At 42.4% G+C, this 23,575-nt stretch overlaps 1 protein-coding gene across 2 annotated transcripts in view; it reads right to left on the minus strand.

Moving 5' to 3' along the window:
- The window catches only part of hdac7a (histone deacetylase 7a), a 45,916-nt gene that overhangs the window by 19,943 nt on the left and 2,398 nt on the right, over positions 1-23,575 (minus strand). The window contains exons 1-6 of one of the 2 annotated variants that reach the window (XM_079172445.1): positions 10,814-10,879; positions 2,127-2,317; positions 1,868-1,958; positions 1,127-1,247; positions 809-909; positions 114-236 (exon numbers count right to left, since the gene is read on the minus strand). In XM_079172445.1, the coding sequence (XP_079028571.1) occupies positions 114-236; positions 809-909; positions 1,127-1,247; positions 1,868-1,958; positions 2,127-2,273 (583 nt within the window). In that variant the 5' untranslated portion in view covers positions 2,274-2,317; positions 10,814-10,879. Of the gene's footprint in view, positions 1-113; positions 237-808; positions 910-1,126; positions 1,248-1,867; positions 1,959-2,126; positions 2,318-10,813; positions 10,880-23,575 lie in introns of those variants that run through there. The other variant, XM_079172444.1, reaches the window with a different exon arrangement.

The following is a 23,575-nucleotide window of genomic DNA, read 5'->3' on the forward strand; positions in this document are numbered from 1 at the left end:
TATAGAAGAATGAAAACCTTTGCTTTCACTCACTGAAATGATCACATATTAAACAACAATAACGCGTTTCCACTCACTCATTTATTTGTGTGTGTTTGTGTGATTCTAATTACCCAGTGTGTCAGGTACTCGGTGCTTGACAGTGGCCGGGGCACTCTCTTTGCGGGTGAGCGGGCTCTTGCGGGTGTTTAGGTGTTTCTTCAGCTTGTGTTTCACCTTCAGATTAGGCTCCGACGCTAACAATTCAGGGCAACATGGGGAACGTTACTTCATGCAATCATACGTGGATGGTTTACTACTGTAGAACGGCAACAAGGATTCAAGCTATTTCCATTTTCCATAGTAGGAAGCCATGTAAACTACTTTGTCTTAGTAGGAAAAGCATGCGTCGCTGAAGCAGCTAAATGGAATTCAGACATCCTTAATATTATGTTGTACACCTGTGCTTTTCCAAATCGGACATGTCTAAATCTCTTGAATGTGAATGGACATGTGCTACACCGTAGATAGTATTACAGTTAGCGAGTATGACTGATGTATCAGTTTTGTCAGTGTTATTTGTTTTTAAATGCTGCAATAGCCTGAAGTAGACAGTGGGACTAAATGGCTAAAACCACAAACAGCCAAACAACTGCTCCCCCCTGACTTGATTGTGGTGTAAAGTCTTTCAGGATCTTTCACTTTATAATTGGCACTCCATCTCCAATTGATTATTACATCAATTGCATGCTGAATGTTTTAATGATGCTGATTCAGTCCCTGCCTCTAGTTAAAGTCAAACTGTTTCGGTGGATGTCAGATGTTTTACCTGCTCTGCGTAGCGGCGTCCCCTCTGAACGATCGGGAGAAGGCTGTGACGGAGACGAGACCAGAGTCTGTGAGGACGCACTGGGGTCTGGGCCCAGCTTTCTGGAAAAACACAACGCACACAAACAAGACATACAACCATTAGGGGAAATAATCATACCACATATGGTTGATGTTTATGTGAAATCCAGATTTTAGAGTTGTCATGGAATCAAAGGGTTATTTAAAGAATGATTAGACATGTAGCATAATCAATGTCTCCATGGTGCATATTTAGTGTTTTGTTATTGTCATACTGTCTGTGTGTATTTTGTCTCACCTGTATGCTACGGGAGCTGCAGTCAGAGTGTTGGAGTTGGTTCTCTCCAGCGCTGCCTGTTTCTGCTTCTTGAGAATTACCTCCTGGAGTTTCTGTTTCACCACGGAACTGGCCACCGCACCTGTCAATCAATAACACAAGCAACCACTCAACAACTCAAAAGAAGGACTCTCCAACTGCTTCATCGTAATAAGGCGGAGCAAGAGAAGACCGTGCCAAAAACACAGTGTGCAGGACATAGTCAGTGACTAAACAATACTGTGGAGAGTTTCTGCAAATACACGTATGCCAGGCATGGCTGAGAGTATGGATGCATGTGTGTGTGATGCAGGGGAAGGTCACTGGGTTCTTTGAGAGGGTGTTTGCTGATATTTCTGTGTGTGTGCACACGGAGGTGACAGGAGGTGCTCCGAGAGATCAAGTCAATATTGACCCAGTGACTTTATGCGCCCAAACCTAAAGCTATAATTAACACCAGTGTTGTAGCTTCACTTGTCAGGTTATATTTAGCCCTCGTCTCAAAGCAAACAGCTTTGAAAATGGAGTAACACTGTTCAATAAAGAATATGATCTCATCCAGGGACTTTCCACTCTGGCCACAATTAGCAAACTGGGCCATTAATACTTTCAAAGTCGTGGAAATAGGTTTATATAATGCTCAGTGAAAATAAAATTACAACTTAAAATGTGAACGTAAATTTGTAGTAACGTGTGGGAGTGAATGTGTGTGAATTGACTCACTCTGTTGACTCTTGTCTTTGTGCTTTAACTGCTGCAACTCCTGTTGTTTCTCGTGGTGCTCCTGCTCTCGCCTCCTTTGCTCCATATTGAACTAACCGCCCCCAACAAACACATTCATATTATAGCAACAAATATAAAGCAACTGCTCATGTAAGATCAACTTGTAAGAAAATATAATGTAAAATGTTGTTTCAAGAAACTAGCTTCAGTTTTGTTGACAGACAAATTGTACTTGATCTCTATGTTTTGTATCCTTTACCCGGATATGCTGGTGCAGCTGCTGTTGGGAGAAGGAGGTGCGGGGCTGAGAGGAGAACGGGGTGAGGAGTAAAGGCGGGTGTAGCGGGGTGAGAAGCGCCGTGTCCGAACCAGGGCGCATCCCCCGCTCTCCCACCCTGAGGTCCATGGGAAACAAGGCCGCGCACGACACCGGCACTGCCACCGAGGAGTCTGGGAAAAGAGAGGGGTGGTGAGGGGAGGGCGGGAGAGGAAATGGGGGTCAGTTTGCTTCATCCCCATTAAGAGCAGTCGATTAACACAATACTCATAATTATGTTTCATATAACAGATGCTTTGGCGTTGCAAAATTCGGTTAGCACCATTTTAAACATCCAGAAAAGATAGACTATCTATAAGCAGGCTGGACAAACAAAGCTAACTAGAAATATCATTGTGTCGTTATGGTTCTCAATCCAGTCAGAAACATTCAATGTCTGTGTACTTACGTTCCAATTCAAGATACTCTGACACAGTAAACTTAACTTAGGACAAGACAGTTCACTGTATAAACTAGGTTTAAATCTACGGTTTATCATAATAACCCGTAACTGTAGCTTTAGAGTCAATTGAGGTGAACAAACATTTTGCTTTAGTTTCCTTGAGTTAGCCACCAGTACTGTAACCTGGAAAATGTATTACATTCAGCAAGGAAAATGATATGAAACAAATACCAGCATACATGAAACTAGTGCTGTGTTTCAGTTTGCACGCTCCTATACTTGCACTAAATATTTTTGTTCACACTGACAATTATGGCAAATTGCAGTGCACTGTGATAGTACCACCATATTGTTTGCTGGATAGAAGTCATCCGTACTGTTTGTTGGGTTAATTTAGCAGTCTGCAATGATTTGTTACCGCAAATTATAATGCTGCTAGCGAGCTAGCCGGCTAACATCGGCAGTATCTGAATTGAGACACAGCATAGGCTACCAGGTACTACTAGCTATATTGCAGTGGCTACTGTCCCAGCTCCTTTTTAAGCTAGCCTGTTCTACTAGCCTCTAAAAGCCAATTCATCTTTCATTATTTTATTAATTATATTTCTACAGCTTAAACTTGACAGTGGGCTTTCTGTCCATAGTTTATGATAAATGATTATCTACAAGCACCTCATCTTTTAACAAAGATAAAACAATAATTTGGTTAGCATTCAGGGTTAGCATATCCTATGAGTCTTAGCCATTGGTGCACAGTCAAAGCCTCATGGGAGCTGTAGTTGGGAAAGGCTACCGCATTACCATTTTGGGGCTTTCAGACAGAATGATGAGGAGATATTGTTACAAGTTACTTTGCTTAATTGACATTATCTAACAGCAGAAATTAATTGTTATTTTAACATAATTAATAAATAATTTTCCCTTGGGAAATTAGTGTTATTTTTATTTCTGTGAAGGCCTATATGGTATAAAAAATGGATGTTGTGTGCATTATACGTCAAGACCTCACTACACTCGAACTGAAAGTATTCTACTTAACTACCAAAGTGTATTTAGTGGTCTATTGTAGATGTGGAAAGCGTGTGACTACAAGTTTCGGATCCTAACAGAGAAAATTGGGTAAAAAGATGAGTTGCATCTGCTCTCACCCAAACATGTGCCCCAAGCGCCATACTGAGCCCCAACCTGCTCCAGTGGACACCCAATGAAATAAACTGCTGATTAATTTAAAACAATTTTTTGTACAAAAAAAGCCCAAATCAATATCAACTATATATTTCTGTCTAACATCTCAACTAGTATCACAGTGACAAAAATAAAAGTTTTGTCTTTGTACATAAACTCACACCATCTCTCCGTCTGTCTCTTACACACACACACACACACACACACACACACACACACACACACACACACACACACACACACACACACACACACACACACACACACACACACACACACACACACACACACACACACACACACACACACACACCATCACACACACACACATTTCCATGATCTTTGCATGCTGTTGGGGTTATTTGCATTGCATGACTGAGTCAATGGGAAAGATTGCCTCATCCGGCGCTAAAAACAGGATCCAGGAAGGGAACAGCTTGGGAAAAGGCTGGGGGTGGTTTCTGTCTGTGACACACACACGCACGCGTATTTTGCACACACGCACACACACACACAAGCATACAGATGCACTTGCAATTGCACAAAAAATGCACACTGACTCACACACTGACACAGAAACGCAGCTGTTCGCAAATACACATATTCACATGTGTCCCACCACGCACTAACACAAACACATCTTTGGATAATACTTTAGCAAGCAACTCATGTTCCCTTACATACATATATACATATATATATTTACTCATAAATAAACACACACTCATACCGTAAAGACGTTTACACACATCCACATGCTGCACACTGGCAAACAGCTGCACACACAAGACAGGCTTGAGCAAACACCTATTGCACAAACCTGCCTTGACGCTTCAACCAAAACTTAAAACTTTACACACACACACACACACACACACACACACACACACACACACACACACACACACACACACACACACACACACACACACACACACACACACACACACACACACACACACACACACACACACACACACGAAATAACTTGGCGTGACATCATATCTCCGTGCTGCTGCGCCTGGTGCTCAGATGTCAGGCTGCAGTGTGTGAAGTAAATGTCACTCACAGAGGGGCTTGGCCCGTTGCCAACAGCAGCACTGGAAATGGGTGAAAGGGAATAGAATAGAACAGAAAAGACGGATGTGTTTTTGGCATCCTTTCTACTAGCGGATGTGCGTGTGCAAAGTGTGAGTCTGTGCTCTCATTAGCATCATGGTTTGGGTTAATCTTACATAGAACTGTGTGTGTGTGTGCAGTGTCAGAACCCCTCCATATTAGGAGGTGCAAAAACAGAGACACAGTCTAAATGCCGACCATTGCTGGAATGACAGAAATCCCTTGGCAAACGCACCCAAACACACACGCATACACAACTGGTTGTGCACACGTATTCTCTGCAACGACAGCAAAGAATAACAAAGCTATTATTCTGAGGAAAAAAGAGAGGAGAACATGCTTATACAAGGAAACAAAGGCCAATACAGAACACACACACACACACACACACTCACTCACACACACACTCACTCACAGTCGGGAACACCAGTGTCTCTTATTCCTTGCCTCCCATGGGTTATAAATAGCAAAACATACCCTGCTCCAACATTTACCTACACAGGGCCTTTTGTTTTCGACAGAGAACACACACACACACACACACACACACACACACACACACACACACACACACACACACACAAGCACACACACACCTCCAGAGTAACACAGCGATGTCACCCCCGGTTTCCAGTTGTTGGTTTCGTAAAACTAAATAGATGTAAATGAAAGTGCTGGGAAAAGAAATGATAAAGGGAATAAGAATGAGAGGATGCAATATGGTTTGCTTGTTTTCATTGTATACTAGAAAATACCACTTCACTGTGGTATTATGACCATTATCACTCTGCAAAGTTCAACAACATGTCCAATGACCTGCTTGTGTTGTGTTGAAATGACATGGCATGGAATGGAATCACTTGACAATGGAATTCTCTTATTAATAAGTCACATTGTTGGCTCGATATGATGAGTCTAAAGACTCACTGGATAATAACATGAAGTGGCTTTCATTGACTCTCTGACTTTCAGTGTGTACAGTGACCATTTTAGCAGAGATTTTTCCCTTATTTGCTCCCAGCTCACGCCTCTAAAGAGTGTATAAAAGCATGCAAACAGAGGGAAGTTATTGACTCAACACCAGAAAAAGACAAGGCATGATGGAAAGCTTCCATACTGCAATGACTTTATCGCTCTTTATATGATTACAGAGGTGTGAAGCCCTTCATCCATCATCGGTGTACAGCACTAATCATCACATGTTAAGTCCACATGGCCCACAACAAACTCTTCGCTGTATCAGGTAACTGTAAAGCTGCTGTTTCAACTTCTTTAAAAAGGCAAGTTTATAAAAACCCCAGTAAGTACATTATGGCTTCGTCATGCACATGAAACTGGGTCCTCCAGTTGAGGAATAATCTCTCTGACCACTTTAAAATAGCTGATAATAACAAGGTTCCCCCGTAGCAAACACGACTTTAAGTCTAGAAACCGTGTCGTGGTTTAGTCTCTGGACCTCTGCAACCACATTTAATCCCTCCACAGTCTCTCTCTCTCTCTCTCTCTCTCTTGGGTCTCTCCAAGTAATACTAGGCTCTAATGTTTTTAGTTCTCTTTGAGAATGATATTCCGTTACAGTTTATTACATCTGCGTGCCGCACTCAGGGAGGGACAACGGTCTCTGACCCCGTGGTTGTGTGATTGTGTGTTGATTTTATTTAAATGGCAGGTTTAGTTTTTTCTGTGCGAGAGGAGCTGGAAAGGCATGTACTGGAATAGCACACAAAGCGTGCGCACACATGTAGACACATACATTTGAGCATCCGAAACGAGCTGCATGTTAAAGCTGCAATGTTTTGGTTGAGGTGGGTCAGGACGCTGCAGGAATTGTGGGAAATTCATTCTCTAATTTAAACAACGCCACCCTTTACAACCGTCTCAGGCCTGTTTGTTTTAGTCTCACACTAAAACTGACAACTGTATGTTGGTATTCAAAGATGTCCTTTAAGTTATTCTTCTTAACTTTTGCATTGTACCAAACCCATGTGTTACTATTCATGGCTGTCAATTTTTTAGCACCTGCAGATAAATGTCTTTGCATTCCGTTTCTACTTTCTCTATATACGGTTGTCATTAGTACTGGTCCGCCAAATTGCATACCCATGAACAACATGAAAAGCATAGTGCACAGGATGTGATGTATAACACCGAAGACAACATCATCATGAGTTCAGCTGCTGACGGTCTGCTTTACTAAAACAAAGTGATGCCCACAACGATGCCCACAGTTTTTAACAGAGAGACTGCACACAACTTCTTCTTCTTCGGTTGTATTTCGGACTTTAGCTGCCTGAGGTGTGTAATTTTGGACTGAACTCTTGAGACGTGTGCTATCAAAACGCAAATTGTGGTTTCCCGGCAGGAACCGCAAGTGTTGCCAAATCAGAACGGACTGAGGTCCAGTACAGTCAGCTCCTCTTGAAACAATGTACTGCAAAGCTAGGTTTACTTTGTGCAGGAGTGTCAGCGTGACATTATGGAAATCCCCAACGACACAGTGCGATACGGCCCGTCTGGCTGTAGAGACCGTTGGGATTGATTAGGTAGATTAGGTTCTCCGTGTGATTGAGGGAGATATAGTCCACCCCACCGCCTGACATTAGTCCACCCCACCGCCTGACATTTGGTAATCCCTTCCTACAGAGTCAATTCACTTGTATTTGAATAGGGCTTTACAATCTGTACAACATACAAAGAAAAGGGAAACAGAAAAAAGGAAGAAACCTCTGGGAGATCAACTGAAGAGGGATCCCTCTCCCAGGTTGGGCAGAAGTACAACAGATGCCGAATGAGCAACATAATTAATTCCTCCCCCTTTCTATTTTTTCTAACTTGTGTCCCGTTTAGACTCAGGACTCGTCCTACAGGTTAGACAAGGATATAAATAGCTCTCCCTCCCCCTCATCAAAAACGGAAAAAAAATTGGAAGCCGAAAACAAAAAAAGAACAGAGCGGACTAAAAAGAGGGAGAAGGAAGACGAGACGGACGAGTTGGTCGACAATCTTTAACAATCCGCAGAGAAGTCTAGTCACTCGCTGCACACAGAGGGAGAGCTGACAGCCAGCGCAGTGCCACTCGCGATAGACACTCCGTACAAAGTCAACACCAAACTGAGCAGACGCCACCACTTTGTGTCTTGACACACGTCCAAATATAGCCGCGACGCCTCCTCCTGTTTTGACTGTGTTGCGTGCGCGGGTGTGACTAAATCACACTACACCTTTTAGAGGCGACAGCTACTTTCAGTACATAAAAGATGTCATTACCTCAGGGTATCTGTCAGAAGTTAGTACAAATTAAAAAAAACAGTTGGGTGAGTCACCAGCAGAGTTACTAGATGTCTGCAAAAAGGGAAAATCGAGAGGAAAAAGAAGAGCAGACAAAAAAAAAAGAAGGAGAAACTGTTAGAAAATAAAGAGCTAAAGGACGGAGCCGGAGTCAAGAAGAGAAAGTCAAGTGTTCTCCTCTTGACTCCATCAATCCCTTTGCCCCTTTCTCCAAATGCTTGGAGTGGCATGCAGCTGTGTTTTTATAATGTCTTCGTGTGTGTGCATGTGCGTTGAAAAGGTTGTTTGCATAGAATGAGCTGCAGCAACCTGACACGTCCGTCTTTGTGCAGAAGAAACATGCGGTTTGTTTCCTATTAGTGTCATTTCAAAAAAACGTCTGCACATACTTGGAACACCTCGACTAATGTATTCATTCTACTAATTAGTGCGCGTGTGTGTGTGTGTGTGTGTGTGTGTGTGTGTGTGTGTGTGTGTGTGTGTGTGTGTAAGGATTCACTCTAAAGAACTACTGGTCCAAGTTTACAGCAAGTCGTTCCAGCTCTTTGCCAAAGAAAACAGTTCCCATTTCATCTTAAGTAAACAAACACAGGGTCAAAGCAGAAGGTTGAAGTCTGGCTTTTCTTAAGCAAGTGAAGATGTATGATAATCTGCAAAAAAAAAAAAGCTTTTGAAGTCACTTCTTGACAAATTTAGCAACTAACTTTTTGCAAATAAGATACGTTTCTGTTTTCTGATGTATCTGGCATAACACAGCATTGATATTATGTTTGTCTTAAACCTGTTTTCCAGAGCAGCATGCCACTCTGATTGCATCACTTTTCATTAAAGATTCTTGCACACAAGCTATTTCCAGATCAAGAGGAGATTGAGTGACTAATGAGATGAGATCACCTTAAACAAACAGACCTGGTTTCATTGTAAAGCCCGGCCCAGTACGAGACTATTATAACTAGAGACGCAACTTGCTGATGAATGTGTTCATTATTGTTATTATTTCACAGAGCCCAAGGTAAAGTCTTAAATGCCACCAAGATCAAGTCTAAAACCCAAAGATATTCTACTTGTAATGATAAATACACTGAAAAAGATAAACACAGTCTCCCATTTGAGATGCAAAATGACATTTGCAAATGTTTGATTGATTGTGTGAGTGATTTATCTAAAGATTTCAATCATCAAGATTGTTGATTAAAGTTCTGCTGATTGTCTAATCTATTAAATGGCCCACTTCATTCATGTTTATTTGCTGTTTACAGAACACTTAGGAATAAGAACGAGGTTACACCTCCACATGGGGTCCAAATCCTGATGCCCAGAAACATCCAGAACACAGTAAAATCATAAGAAAAGAGAAAATACAGGCAGAGGGCAGAGTCTCTGCAGATACAGACACCGCCACACACTTCTAGTGGGTCATAAGTGATGATTGAGAGGAATTATTTTTTTATCAGTCTATACATTTATTTATTTTTTTTAATTGTTCCTCTTTAGCTTTAACACATTGTACAGTTGTATATTGTCCGGATCTCACTATTCCTCACTTCCTGATTTAGAAAATCAAAACCTGAACTTTATGCTGAAAGTGCATTTTTAACCTTCCTGCCGTTTGCTCAAAACACTGCCTCAATGTATCATAGGTATTCCGGGATTTGTGGAGAAAACAGACAAAATATGAATCACTGCACAGTCCAACTGAAACGTAAAAACATGTCGAGGAGATAGATGCAACATTTAGATGTACAGCAGATTTCTCATAGGAACAAACATGTGGGACACTAAACAAACCCAAAATAGCAGCGATCCAAAAACAGACACGGCTCCCGTGCAATGACAAGCAGGCCAATGTCATTGGCCTCCTGCAAGCGATCCCACAGTGGACTAGTCACAAGAAAAGGTGCTTTTCAATTCATCGTCTGTAGGGAAATCACAATATGTGTGAGACGGGTTAATAGCATTAGAGCTGCATGCATGGATTTGAATGTGTGCATGACAGACAGAAAGGACTCTCTGTGTGTGTGTGTGTGTGTGTGTGTGTGTGTGTGTGAGAGAGAGAGTAACAGAGGAAGGTTGATGTATAATGCAGCGTGGGTCCAGTTTCCTAAGTCCTCATTGAGTTTCCATAAACATCTAAGGCTGCTGTCTGTTAGTCCAGCAAGTTCACACTCGCACACACACACACACACACACACACACACACACACACACACACACACACACACACACACACACACACACACACACACACACACACACACACACACACACACACACACACACACACACACCATCTCTTGCATTGTGTTGCTGCACTCAAAACAAATGTAGTCGCAAAAGCGGCGCAAGAAGAAATCTCACAGAATGAGAGTGACACAGACAGAGAGGAAAGCAATCTCTTTTTAAACCCCTCGCTCGCCCTCCAACTCACGCCTTAGGCTCGATCATCACACTTTGTCCCACTCAACGACGCGCACCACAGCAGGCTTCCAGTGCGCAGTGCAACCCAAGGAGTTGTGATACAACAGGTTCCACCTCCCGTTCGGGAGATGTTAACATCCAGAGGAACAACCGACCGCACACGAACACGCAGGCACACGGAGTAAAAAAAGGATAGATAAAGTCAAAAGGCACATACCCGTGTTTCTGTCTTGTAAATATCCGTCTGTGTGAAAACCCAGTAGCACTTCTGCCTCAGCCAGCTCACAGCAGGATCTATAATTAGACAGAGAGCTCCACTCCCCTCCAGTCATCTTTTACTGTCGGCCACATCCTCTTTTCTTTAACTCCTCTTTCTTCTCCTCCCTCCCTCTCTCTCTCTCTCTCTCTCTCTCTCTCTCTCTCTCTCTCTCTCTCTCAGTGTATCGCTGTCTCGATTTGTTGACGCTGCACCGACACACAAACTGTTGATTTCATCATTTCATTCACACATGTGGAAGCACCTTGTCTGGGAGGGTGCCTGCAGACTCCAGACAGAAAAGGACTTTTAAACTCCATTTAAAATGCTGCCTGGGATCAAGTTAAAGACTAAATGAAAACAAAACGCTGAAACTTATAAAAGTGCAGACTGAGAAAACAGTTAGCAAGAAATGAACGATGTGATGAAACATGAGACCTCTGACAACACTGCTGGAGGCATTTTAAGACTTTTTTAATACACTTTTTAAGAACCCACTTTCACAACAACTTCCCTCACACTGCCATTTTTTTTTTCAATTGGCACACTTTGGCCGGTGTCAGCTCTTTCTAGTGCAGATCTTTACAATCCATCCCATAAACTTCAGGGATTGCAACCATGGTGATGGAGGGGGTGGTCGGGCCGGCAGGAAGTTTAGTCTATAAAAACACAACAATGGGAGAACCCGGGTGGCTTCCTGTTTAAGAGCTGAGTTTAGACTCCCATTTCCTCCCCTCTCCTCCCCCTGCTGTTGTCGTGACGCTGCTGCCGCAGTGCCCTTGAGCCCCTACGGCAGTGAAGTTCCCTACTCGACTGCATGCTCAGTCGGTAAAAATGGAAATAACCATGGCTTCTCCGACATACACACACACACACGCACACACACACACAGCCTCCCAAATCACTGTTCCTGTTCCTCTCAATGTATGGCTTTCGTGAAAAGATGAGGGTTTTGACATCCATTAACTACTGAGATTAATGACTAACAGTGGCCCTGAAGGCCACACACCAATATACTGAACACAAACACACCTATTACAGGAACATGGAAAAACTACTAAGTAAACTATTGACAATCCAGTTAAATTGTTTCGTCTCTTTCAATTGCTTGTGTGCAGTAGTGTGGTGTTTCTGCACCAAAGTGACTCCCAGGATTATCTGTTGGATGACATTTGAGTTGGTCTAGGAGGCGCTGTTTGTTTTATTCGTCTGTTGAACCGTGGTGGGTGTAGCAGCTCATTATAACACCCACTTTCTTCCATTTGTTCAGAACACTGATCTGTTCTTCGGGATTGGTCGCCGCAGCATTTTCCCAACAGAGACCAACAAGACATCTAGAGCTTAAAAGACATCATTTAGAATCATTTTATTTAAGTATGCTGATTCAATGTTGTTTATAATGATCAGTGTTTAGTGCAGGGCAAAATGAATTCATGAGTATGGAAGTGATTAATACTCTAATAAAGTAAAAGGTGCAGGAGGTGAGGTTGTATTCACACACAAAAAGCACAGAGTTGCCAAATGAGCCTTGCACAACTCAGGATCTCTATGAATAGTCTTGTACTGACAGTTAGGATCACATGGTCACATGTGGAATCAGACCTCAAGATTTTTACAGAACAAACCGAACCACGTGTTACACTGACTTTCAAAAGAAGGCACATCGTTCTTGAATCAGATAGTGGTTGATATATTGCGTAGTGCAAGAAGTTATTTTGTAAAGAAAAAGGTTTTTGTAGGCAAACACTGCAACCTATCCTCATACACCGCTTCGTATCTTCCAAGAGGTTTTCATGCATTCTACGAATGTACGTCTAGACGAGCTATCGGTGAGCAAGCCCCTGCAGTGCAGAATCTGTTTAGGCCATAAAGTAGGTATTTTTACTACTTGGTTTGGGTTAAAGTAATATGTTTCTTCTATGTAGGTGACTTAGTAAAGTACATAAGCTAACTAAGTACTTTACTTTACTTAAAAGTACTTTAGTTGTGTAACAAAAGTGAGTTAAAATAAGTCAGCGTTGACTTTTGGTTTAACACGGGACACAGACAGCAGTCTCCTCGGTGGAAGTCCTGTGTTTGTTTGAAAGCCTTCTTACAACGACTTTACATCTCTTTACACTCTTTGTATACTACGTCACCTGACTTTCTCAGCAGCGGCCCTACATGTCCTGGCTCACTAATAAGTGGGGCAAAATAAATAAAAATAAAGTACAACAGTTGTAGGCTATAGCGCCTTAGTTCAGGTTCTATATTAACAACCAGCCCCCTTTCCTTGCAGTTCAAATAAATAGTTATTTCAATCTCATTTCATGAAGAGTCAAGTTGAAGTATCTAAATCTGGTTGTAGAGAAAATTTAAAAAAAATCATTACTGATCCTCGCTCCACCTCTTTTCTTTCCTCCTTGTCTCTCTCTCCACCTCATTCCTTCTCCAACTCATCTCCCTATCCTCTATCTCTCTTTCTCCCCCGATCATCCCGAGGAATCCACAGCTGTCGCTCCCATTCAAAACCTCTTCTCTTCCCATAGCAGCTGGCCAGACTGTGGTTTGAGTGTGTGTGTGTGTGTCTGTGTGTGTAGTCCTGCCTGCCAGCCTACAACTGTCGCCGAACAATTTCTATATTTACGGTGTTACTCTGTTGGTGCGTACTTGAGTGTTCAAGTGTCAATGGTAGTGTGTGGCTGTCGACAAGTTTAAGAACTACCCTCTGCTGTGTGTGTGTGTGTGTGTGTGGGTGTGTGTGCGTGTCACAAGAATAGCAAAATGAGGACGACCCTCTTTAGTGAGGGCATTTTGCTGCTGCTCACATCTACAGAGGGTTAAGTGAGGACACGAGGAGGTACCTACATCACCCACGTGTCTCTGGTAGATATCAGGCTCCAGGCCTTCGTGTGATCCGTCCTTATCTTATCGTGTACAGAAGAAAAATCCACGCTCAGATACTCACACTTGCCAAACTCATCCGTCATCATGTTCACTATATTCATGAAGTGTTATGCCACATCAGCACTGCTATACTGGTTTTTCAGGGTTTCTGCCATTGAAAAACAAGAGTAAGAGTTCACAGCCATGCTAGTGGCTTTGAGAAGATGTCCTTTGGCACAGCGGTGCTGATTTGTGGCTGGTATAATCTTTACATTATTTTGCAATGCATTCTGGTCTACCAAGGCCACAATGAATTTTATCTGGTTTGACTGTGAAATGTCAGATTCTGGAGAGATAACTTTCCAAAATGTTATGAAAGCAAAAAAATGAAATTAAAATAAAGTAGACCAACAAATGTCAAGCACAAAAATGTATTTTCTATTCACAGGTGAGATGACAAATGAGACATGTATGGGGTATGAATACATTTAAGTAGTGCTTTGGTTTAAGGTCAAAATAAACATCTGGACTAAATTGGAGACCGACCTCATAGGTCTTTGGTACAAGGAGCTTAAAAAGGTTACAAGGTTTTTTATTTGTCTTCGTACAACAGGGTTGCATAAACAAAATTCAGATTGTAGTCCCATTTTACTACATAGGCAAACGACAAAAAAAACTATATTTTATATGGAGGGTTATGCAGGGTTTTGGGGTTTTGCTCCCAGAAGTGACACGAGAGAGAAATCAAAGTACAATCGACCTTTAAGCGACCAAAAATGTCACAATTAACTCTCATGAACTGAAAACACACTGTGAAAGGTTAAAGTTGTAAGACGAAAATACAACAACTCCCAGACTGTACAACGCTGTGGTAGCAACCTGTCAATCACAAAGTAGCCACGCCCTAAAGAATCCTGCTTTATCGTCTTTTCTACTCCAAATGGGACCATAGTTTACTAATTGAACATCATGATGTATTGAAAAGGACGTTTGAGGCATTTTAGACCATGTACTCATGTTTACTGAGGAAATAGATCAAGTGAGACTCGGTTCAATTTCCCATAGACTTCTATACAATCAGACTTGACAATCTGACGGCTATTAGAAAGATAGCTGGCAAGTTTAAGGCACTTCCGCATTGGCTTCACTTTACAGACCCGGAGGTTGCCACCTTGTTCACGTAGAGAGGAGGTTGGGTCTAACAAACACAGGACCTTGACCCAGGAGACTAATGTTCGTCTTGTGCGTGAAAGTTCAATTTTACTTAGCGCAACAAAGGTGACCGAACATATGTAACTGAAGTTATGTAAAATACCTAACCCAAACCGTGATCTTTTCCTAAAATGGATGAGGACGTGTTGATCTCATGCCACCAGTAGGGACGCTAACCTAGGCTCGTATTCGACGGTACAAATTACCAACCTATGTGGTCATGTGGGTTGGAGTTTTTGTTGCTAAATTGATGTTCAATAGACAAGTGATCGCAAGCAACAATGCCGCTTTCACTAAATTACGGGTCTCAAAGAGATTTATGAATGTCGTGCAAGCTCGTAAATGAGGAATCCAAGTAAGCTTTTGCATCCCGCCCTGCTTCAAATAAACAGGTGCTTTAGGATTCCACCAGGTCTGCGCGCCAATAATATATCTCCTTACATAACTCACACACAGGTCACACAAACATTCCATGTGTCCCTGTCATCTTTCGCTCCACTCAGTGTTGCAATTCGCCTGAGGCTGAAAACTTTAGAACAACTCATTCATTACAGACACACACAGGCACCAGGTGTGCTGTCCAGTTTGACAAATGACAGGGAATCCTCCATCTGCTGCACAGACAACAAAGGCAGAGCTAAGAATCCATCTCAGGGCCTTATTGACATTCTCATGGCTGTTTCCTGTCTTTAACACTATCGCTCACACAACACAGCAAACTTTGCAACAATAAATCGGATTGTTTCGTGGAGAATCCCCCCTCTGTCCGTTCCAAACAATCCTCTGGCATAGAGACGAGTGGTACATATAGTGTCTGCTTGGTTTTGGAATAAACAGAAGAAGAAGTAGGTGAGCATGAGTAGCGACAGCCGCCGTTACTGGACAGACAAGAAAATGAGCACTTTGTCTGATTGACAAGCGATCTATTGGATCTCAACTTTGCATCAGGGGGAAGCGTTTCTTTATGTGGCTGAGAGCTGTTTTTTTACACTTTTCAGAAAACCCAAATTCCTCTCTTGGGGTGGTCACGCTTTGAATAGGCTGCTGACATCTGCTTCGCTCCCTGTGGGTAAATTCTTCTTTTTCCCCCCACGTTGTCGCCCTAAGCAGGGTGGTCAGATGGTCACGATGGGTTACAAACAGATGAGCGGAGGCTGAAAGGCATTCACGGCTTTAGCCGAGGACACTTCGGCAACGTAAACAAGGAGGCCTAACTCCAGTCCTCTCTGTTTGCAGTGCTCCCCAAGTCACCCTGCTCTCCCTACTCAGTGACTTTCTAGAGAAATAAATTATAAAGATCAGAGTAGCAGGAAGAATACTTGATTTAGTTTCCAATCATCTAGCTAAATGTGGAAATAAGTACTGTGGACATGCCCTCTGGCAAAGCCACATTTCCTCACTGATGCAATACAGCTGCTAGACAGCAAACAGCGCTGGTCGTACTGGGCAGCTCCCAGGAAGCCCTTCTTCGACCAGTGGACACATTATACATAGGGTGTACACATGAGGGTAGAAATACATGCTTTAAAATGTACGCGCTCGGTCAAACTCTCATTCTCGCAGATCTCTAAACAGACTATTCTATAACCACTGCTGTGTTAGTGTCACTGGACCTGAAAGTGAAGGCCGTCATGGTTTGAGTGACAGCATCTTAAAAAGATTCAAGATGACATTTTAAATTCTATTAGGGGTGTGCGATATGACGATATTTGAATGAGTATAATGCCTCCACCTTAACAGAGAGATCGTTAGTATCGCGCAACAGTGTACAGTCTATCATTTACAGTTCTACGGCGGCGGTGTTTCCCCTGCATACAGGCACCGCTGCTAAAAGGTTAGTGCCGCTGCTATCTTTAAAGTCTACCCAAACGCAATAAACTCCATCTCTATACTTTAAGCAGCCCGACTCGGGGACGGGGAGGATCATAGATGAAACACTCCAAACCACTGCCACCGTTTAGGCTCTCCACACATGGAGCAGAGGAGAGACACGTTGACAGAAGAAAGCGTTGGCCGTAGCCTACCGGTTACAAACAGGCTCGTAGTTTGATGCGCTGATGGATTCGGTCCTTGTGTGAGAGCATAGAAATTTAAAAGGAACTTCAAACAAACCTTAAATCAATCAATTTCAGAATGGAATTTGGAGTGGTGTTTGTTATCTTGTAGGGCTACATTGGTTTGGTCGTACTGCTCAGTAACTTGTAAAATAGTCTTAAAGACCAACATGAAGAACAATCGTCATATCAGAGATCGTGATCCTGCCTTAAACAAATTATGATGAATTCTGTCAACTCTAACTTCAATATTTAATATACATCTGTCCAAGCTCCCTTTCTCTCCATCACTCTCTCTCCCACACACACACACACACACTCTCTCATTCTTCTTAACATCAGACACATTCTCCACATTTCCCAACACAGATAAAGCCACTCAACACAGCAGCCCACTCAAAGGGATCTCCCTCCTTTATCTTTTATAACACACCGCACAGTCACACAGATATCATTCCACCTTTATCATCACAGCCCTCAATACACTCATCCTCCTCACTGAGAAACACAACGCCGGAATCAGGAAAACAAATGCTAATCACGAACAACTCTCTAACGTTGGTTGTGTCATTTCTTCTCACTAAAATGCGAAAGAGGCAAATGATTTGAAATGAGCTGAATGATGTTGCTGGTTATCAGCGGTGAAAACAGTGAGTCATGAAAACAGTGGCGACTGATACACTGATAGCCTGTGGTAGTAGCGGAGAGATTGGTAGCTACCAAAAAAAAACTGCAATCTGCAGCAAAGGCTTTTCTGCTGATAAGAACGAGAGCAGATTATCAGCAGCTTTTTCATGCTGAAGCCTCAGTCAGCTTCACTCTGCACAATTAGACACAAAGTCGTTTTTTTAAACTTAGTTGTGAACACAACTTATGTTTTCTGCTGAATGACGACGACGGGTTCACAAATTCACCTGCAGTTCTCTTACATGTTTTTGAATATTTCGAAACGAATATCAAAGAAAAAACTAGTCCAATCAGTAAAGACCATAGACTGTATATAAGAAGTCACTGTCAACCGATGGTTTGTGGACTACCGCTTTGATGCCTCGAGCTCGGCATTTTGGTCGTAACCATCGTGGGTGGAGCTAAGTACACCCGGACGCTTTCAAGTGATCAAAAAGGTTACAATCAACTGTCATGAACTGAAAACACACTGTGAAAGGGTTAAAGTTCTAAGACAAAAACATGGACAACTGCAGACATTCACAAGGCAGCCCCGCCCTAAAGCATCCCCTGCTTTATGGTCTATTTGACTCTAAATGGACCATCATTTACTGAATGAACATCATGCTGTATTGAAGAAGACTTGAAACTAGAGATTGAGACCATAAACTCATGTTAATGTTGACTGAGGGAATACATTTAGTGAGGAGTAGGGTCATTTTCTCACTCCCCGTGAAAGACTCATCTGCACAGATATACTGTATTAATCTTAACAAGTAGTATGAATTTCTGTAAATGGTCGAAAAATCTAAACCAACGGGCAATGAAATTCAAAAACACATTTTATATTCGCTGGACCACATATGACCCGTTTACATGGAGAGTTTTTATAGTGAACATCGAGCTCGCTGGCTGCAACTAACAAAACAACTTTGGCTCCTGTTGCTATTGCAAAAGATTAATGAAGTGTAAGTGCTGACAGGACTCTGACATCTGCCTCTGTCTCTTACGTCGTGTTTTCCTTTTTTGATACATCTTTCCATCCCCCTATGTCTATTTCTGTACATACACTGTACGTCTCTACTCTACTCCACCCTTTTAGCTTTCTTTAAATTTCTTCAACTCTTTTTTTTTTTTCATCTATGTTCCTTCCTTGGTCAAAGTTAACGTGTTCCAGGAAGGCAGCTTCATGAATATGCACAGTCACACTCGGCTGTCTGCACGGACAACAAAGGAAGAAGACATTAACATTCCTGCACATGCTTTGCACTCTGGTCAGGGATGAACACACACACACACACGGATAAAAAAAGAAGCCATACATAAACCCAGTCATGGACAAACCTTGATACTGAAACACACAGACGAGTGTCCCTTTTAGAAACACTTGAAGATGTGCATGGCTTTGGATCAGAAATAACATTTTATGCATTTAGAAATGGTGCAAGTATAACAAAATAATCACGATTTGTAACAGAGTTGAGACACTTTCCACAAATAGATGTTTTTCCGCCACAGATTTGTAAATAGCTAATCGCTAGGTTAGAGCTGAAACAATTATAATTACCTCGGCCAACGAAGTCACGTTGTCGGTGTGTGTGTGTGTCCGTTTGTCAGCGGAGTAACAGAAAAACCATTGGCCCGATTCTCATGAAACTTGGTGGAAGGATGTAACATGGGCCAAGGATGAACCCATTAAGTTTGGGACTGGATTCGAATCACGGATCGGATATAGGCATTATTTTTCACTTGAGGAAATGACCTTGAGCAGAGGTTTGCCCTCTCCGAGTGCTCTACTAGTTATTTGATATATAATTTAAGTAATTTCCTGAACAAGTGAATATTTGCTGGTATGTGATAGTCTGAATATCTTAGAGTTTTGGACTGCTGAACGGACAAATACAAGCAGCTCAAATGTGGCTTCTTGGGCTTTGGAAAATTGCGTTGAAAGAACTTATTAATATACAACATGAAGAACAGATGAATCAATGATTACAGTTACTTGAAGTTCACTTGACACAAAGGATTCCAGTGAGACATCGGATGTAGTAGCAGAAATAACGCCGACCCCGACTCCACAACTACCTCACCTCTCTCTGCACATGGTGAGAAACAACCTGATTTACGAAGTGTCTCCGACCACAAACAGGCAGCAGCACATATTATTAAGTACTGTTATCTGAATTTTCTTCCATTTGCCAGGAGAATGTAGCAGACATTAGTTAAGACATATGCCAGATGTTAAATATAAGATGCCTTCAGTGTATTATAGCACATTTTTGCTGTCAATACAGGATTTAATAAGTACAAATCATAAGACCGGCTTGTTTATAAATCACTGCATAACATTGTGCATCTACTATACTTCCCCCTTGTGATATTGAACATATTGCACCCAGCACATTTGTAATTAGTACTCGCCAACTCTCACCTTCGCTCTCTGCAGTTGTGCGTTTCCTGTATGCGAATCCCAGACAGGCGCTTCTGAGAAACCCGTCTACGCACACACATACACTCACAAACACAACCCCCTGATGTGCACACACCCACGGACACACACACACACACACACACACACACACATTAAATAAACATGCGTTGTGTCTTTCTTCTCCTCCACTTCACCAGGTTGTTGAGATTAGCCTGAATCTGTGAACATCACTGGAGACCGTTCATCTCACACACACACACACACACACACACACACACACACACACACACACACACACACACACACACACACACACACACACACACACACACACACACACACACACACACACACACACACACACACACACACACACACACACACACAGGAGTCCATCCAGATGAGAGGAGATTCTGTTACATCGGCCCTAACAACAGGCTATCTGATCCGAGGTCAGTGTCAGTCAACTCGGTGATCTGGAGAGAATGTGAGCCGTTCATTAGTGCGGTGCTTTAGGACAGACAATAGCAAAAACACTGCGATGAGTCTGGTTGGGAAAACTCGTGTTCGGGGCCAGACTGATATATGGGCCTGACATTGGCCTATTATCAGATAGTCACATCATCTGCGAGACGATGAGTGTTTCTGGCAGAGCTACCGGTACATGTGTAAAACAGAACATCAAAGTCTAATCTAAATTCAACCCCCAAAAAATATAGCCCCTTACCACCAGACGCACCATTTCAAGCTTACATACATTTAAAAGAAGAACAATATCCAAAGGTTTGAGTGAATACAGGAAAATATTCTGTATCAATGGTTTCAGATGCTAAATAAACATACATTTGCTTTTGGATTAAAGCAAACGGTGAAACACAAATCGCTGGAGACTCAAAATGCATTTTTGGCTCCAAGGCTTACAAATTGAATTAGAATGAAAAAATAATTCCATTACAGTAACTCCAGTAAATTCCAACGGGATTAAGTGTGCCGACATGTGTGTGTATGACAGAGGGAGAGAGAGAGGGGGGGGGGGGGGGACGTCCCGAGGAGGGACGCAGTCTTGCGGCTGGAGGCCAATAACGTACCAATTACCCAGCTGACCACAGCAAGGAGCCGTTAGCGCAGAGGTTAATGCGACAGAAATTGATTTGACACACTACTCAAATGTTAAGGACAGTGTTACCGCACACACTTTACACACAGCCCCTCCTGTCCCGTTCACACCCAACATGTCCAGGCTGACACGGAGAAGCAGAACAACACACACAATTAAGAGACATGAGAAGTACTCATCTGCCCGCAGACGCACAAACAAACACACATACAGTGCCATGCCCCCGCACCTTGGAGAGTATTATATAACATTACCTCTGACATATCAAGTGATTTCATGCACCTCGAGGCAGGACAATCGAGCCATTTGTTCGGCGGGACAGAAATAGCCGCCTCCTTCACTGCCGTCTAGTGTTACTAAAGGTAGTAATGCCACAACTTAGTGCGCAGCCTGAGTCTGCACTGCATTCAGGCTTTAAGGGGCCCCAGAGTTCAAATTGACGATAATATATCTGCAGATCAGTGCAAATAAGTCGATACGCTTTTTGGGGGCAGCTGCATGGGATTTAATGACTTTATACTGTTTTGGAACAAAAACACTACACACACTGGAAATAGTGTACAGTAGTCGCTGCAGCAGCGCTACCGCTCCAGTGTGTTATTTAGTGATATATTACCTCTGTACTCCATGAAGTCTAAAGTAACCCGATGATTAAATGGTGACGTGAGGTCAGGTTACCCAGACGTACAATGAAGTGAGGAAGATTAGTGGCAGGAAAAAGAAAAGACATTAAACCAGAGTTAAGGCTTAACAGGAGCTCATTCACTACCTTTAATTACTGTATAAATATTTATATATATATATATATATATATATATATATATATATATATATATATATATATATATATTTCATATCTTATTGACATGTACTGTATGGAAATCCCTTCGGTTGACATGGCAGTGTTGCCTCAAACATTGTTTATGAAAGAATGTACTTGTTAACCTAACTTTTTATAAAAGTATTGTTACATTTTTTTAGTCGATCAACTTCAGAAATTAACCGGCAACTATTTAAGTAATCAATTCATTGTTTTTTGGTTTGTTGTTGCCGTAGTTTGAAGCAAACATGTGGTTCCAGCTTTTTAAGTGAGAATATTTGCTGTTTTTCTTCAGGTCCTATGATATTACACTGAATATATATATTTTGCTTTTGGATTGTTGATCGGACAAAACAAACAATTTCTGTATGTGACCTTGGGCATTGGGAAATTGTGATGTCATTTTTTTCTTTTTACTATTTTATGACTTTTTAAAGAATCAATCCATTCATATAATAAACAAATGATTTGTCAATGAAACCAATCATAAGTAGCAGCCCTAATTACAAGCATTATTCACAGTATTCATCCTCCTTTCCATCATTCAGCTCTCTCCGTTCAGCGCAAACCAGTAACAAAACAGAAGAAAAAAAGAAAAGTGCCCGGATCAGCTGACCCAATTGTTTGGAAACCAGGATCAGGAAGAGGATATGTGATCCCCACTGCAGCTATTACAATCAAGCCTGTTGTTATCTGTCCCCAATGTTTCTCCCCACTGTGTTTAGTCAGCCAGAGAGGACAGAATGAAAGACATACAAATATCCAGACAGGAAAAAGGAAAACTAAAACAGACAGGAAGAGAGTGTGCCGTACACACCGCATGAAAAGAAGTTTTAGTGTTACACAAAGTACCAAGGAGAACATACGTGGGAAGTAACCCTGGTGGCCTGCAGGTCCATTATAGTTTAAAGGGCTGTTTGAGCTCTAGAAGCTTTTAAACATTTTACACACATGTGGTACAGACTGCTGCCACCTTAGACCGCTAACCGGTCTTCAACTTCAGAGACGCCGGGTCTCAGGGCACCATACCCTCGACGTTGAAAATGTTTTAATTTTAGGTTATATATATGCGTGTGTGTGTGTGTGTGTGAGTGTGAGAGAGAGAGAGAGTAAATAGAGAAATTAGGGAGGAAGACAAAGGAGAGAGAGAGCCAGTGTCAGTTGCCCCGCGTGGACAACACACATGTAACCAGACCCTAAAGCCACGGCCATGACCTCACCGGGTTTTTTCCACACACGCACACAGGGAACATAGCCGGTCCTTGGTTCGCACACGGTCAGCGGAGCCTGGCACGGCGAGTAGCCGGCTCCTATTCAGAGAGTCATGCACTGTAATCCTACACAGTGCGATCACACACGGCCATGCCTCACAGCGGAGAGCGCTAATCTAAACTATAAAGGAAGGACACAAAGAAACAGCCGGGGCGACTTGTTTCTGATGGGCGGAGCAGTGGATCAAATGCATTTTTTTGATCTCAGGTTGAAGGAGAAACCTTTGTGTTTCCCATGTGAGTCAGCACTGAGTCGCTGGGCTGGTTCGAAAGTTTCGGGAGAAAAG

Source organism: Pholis gunnellus, assembly GCF_910591455.1.
Source record: "Pholis gunnellus genome assembly, chromosome: 2".
NCBI lineage: Eukaryota > Metazoa > Chordata > Actinopteri > Perciformes > Pholidae > Pholis > Pholis gunnellus.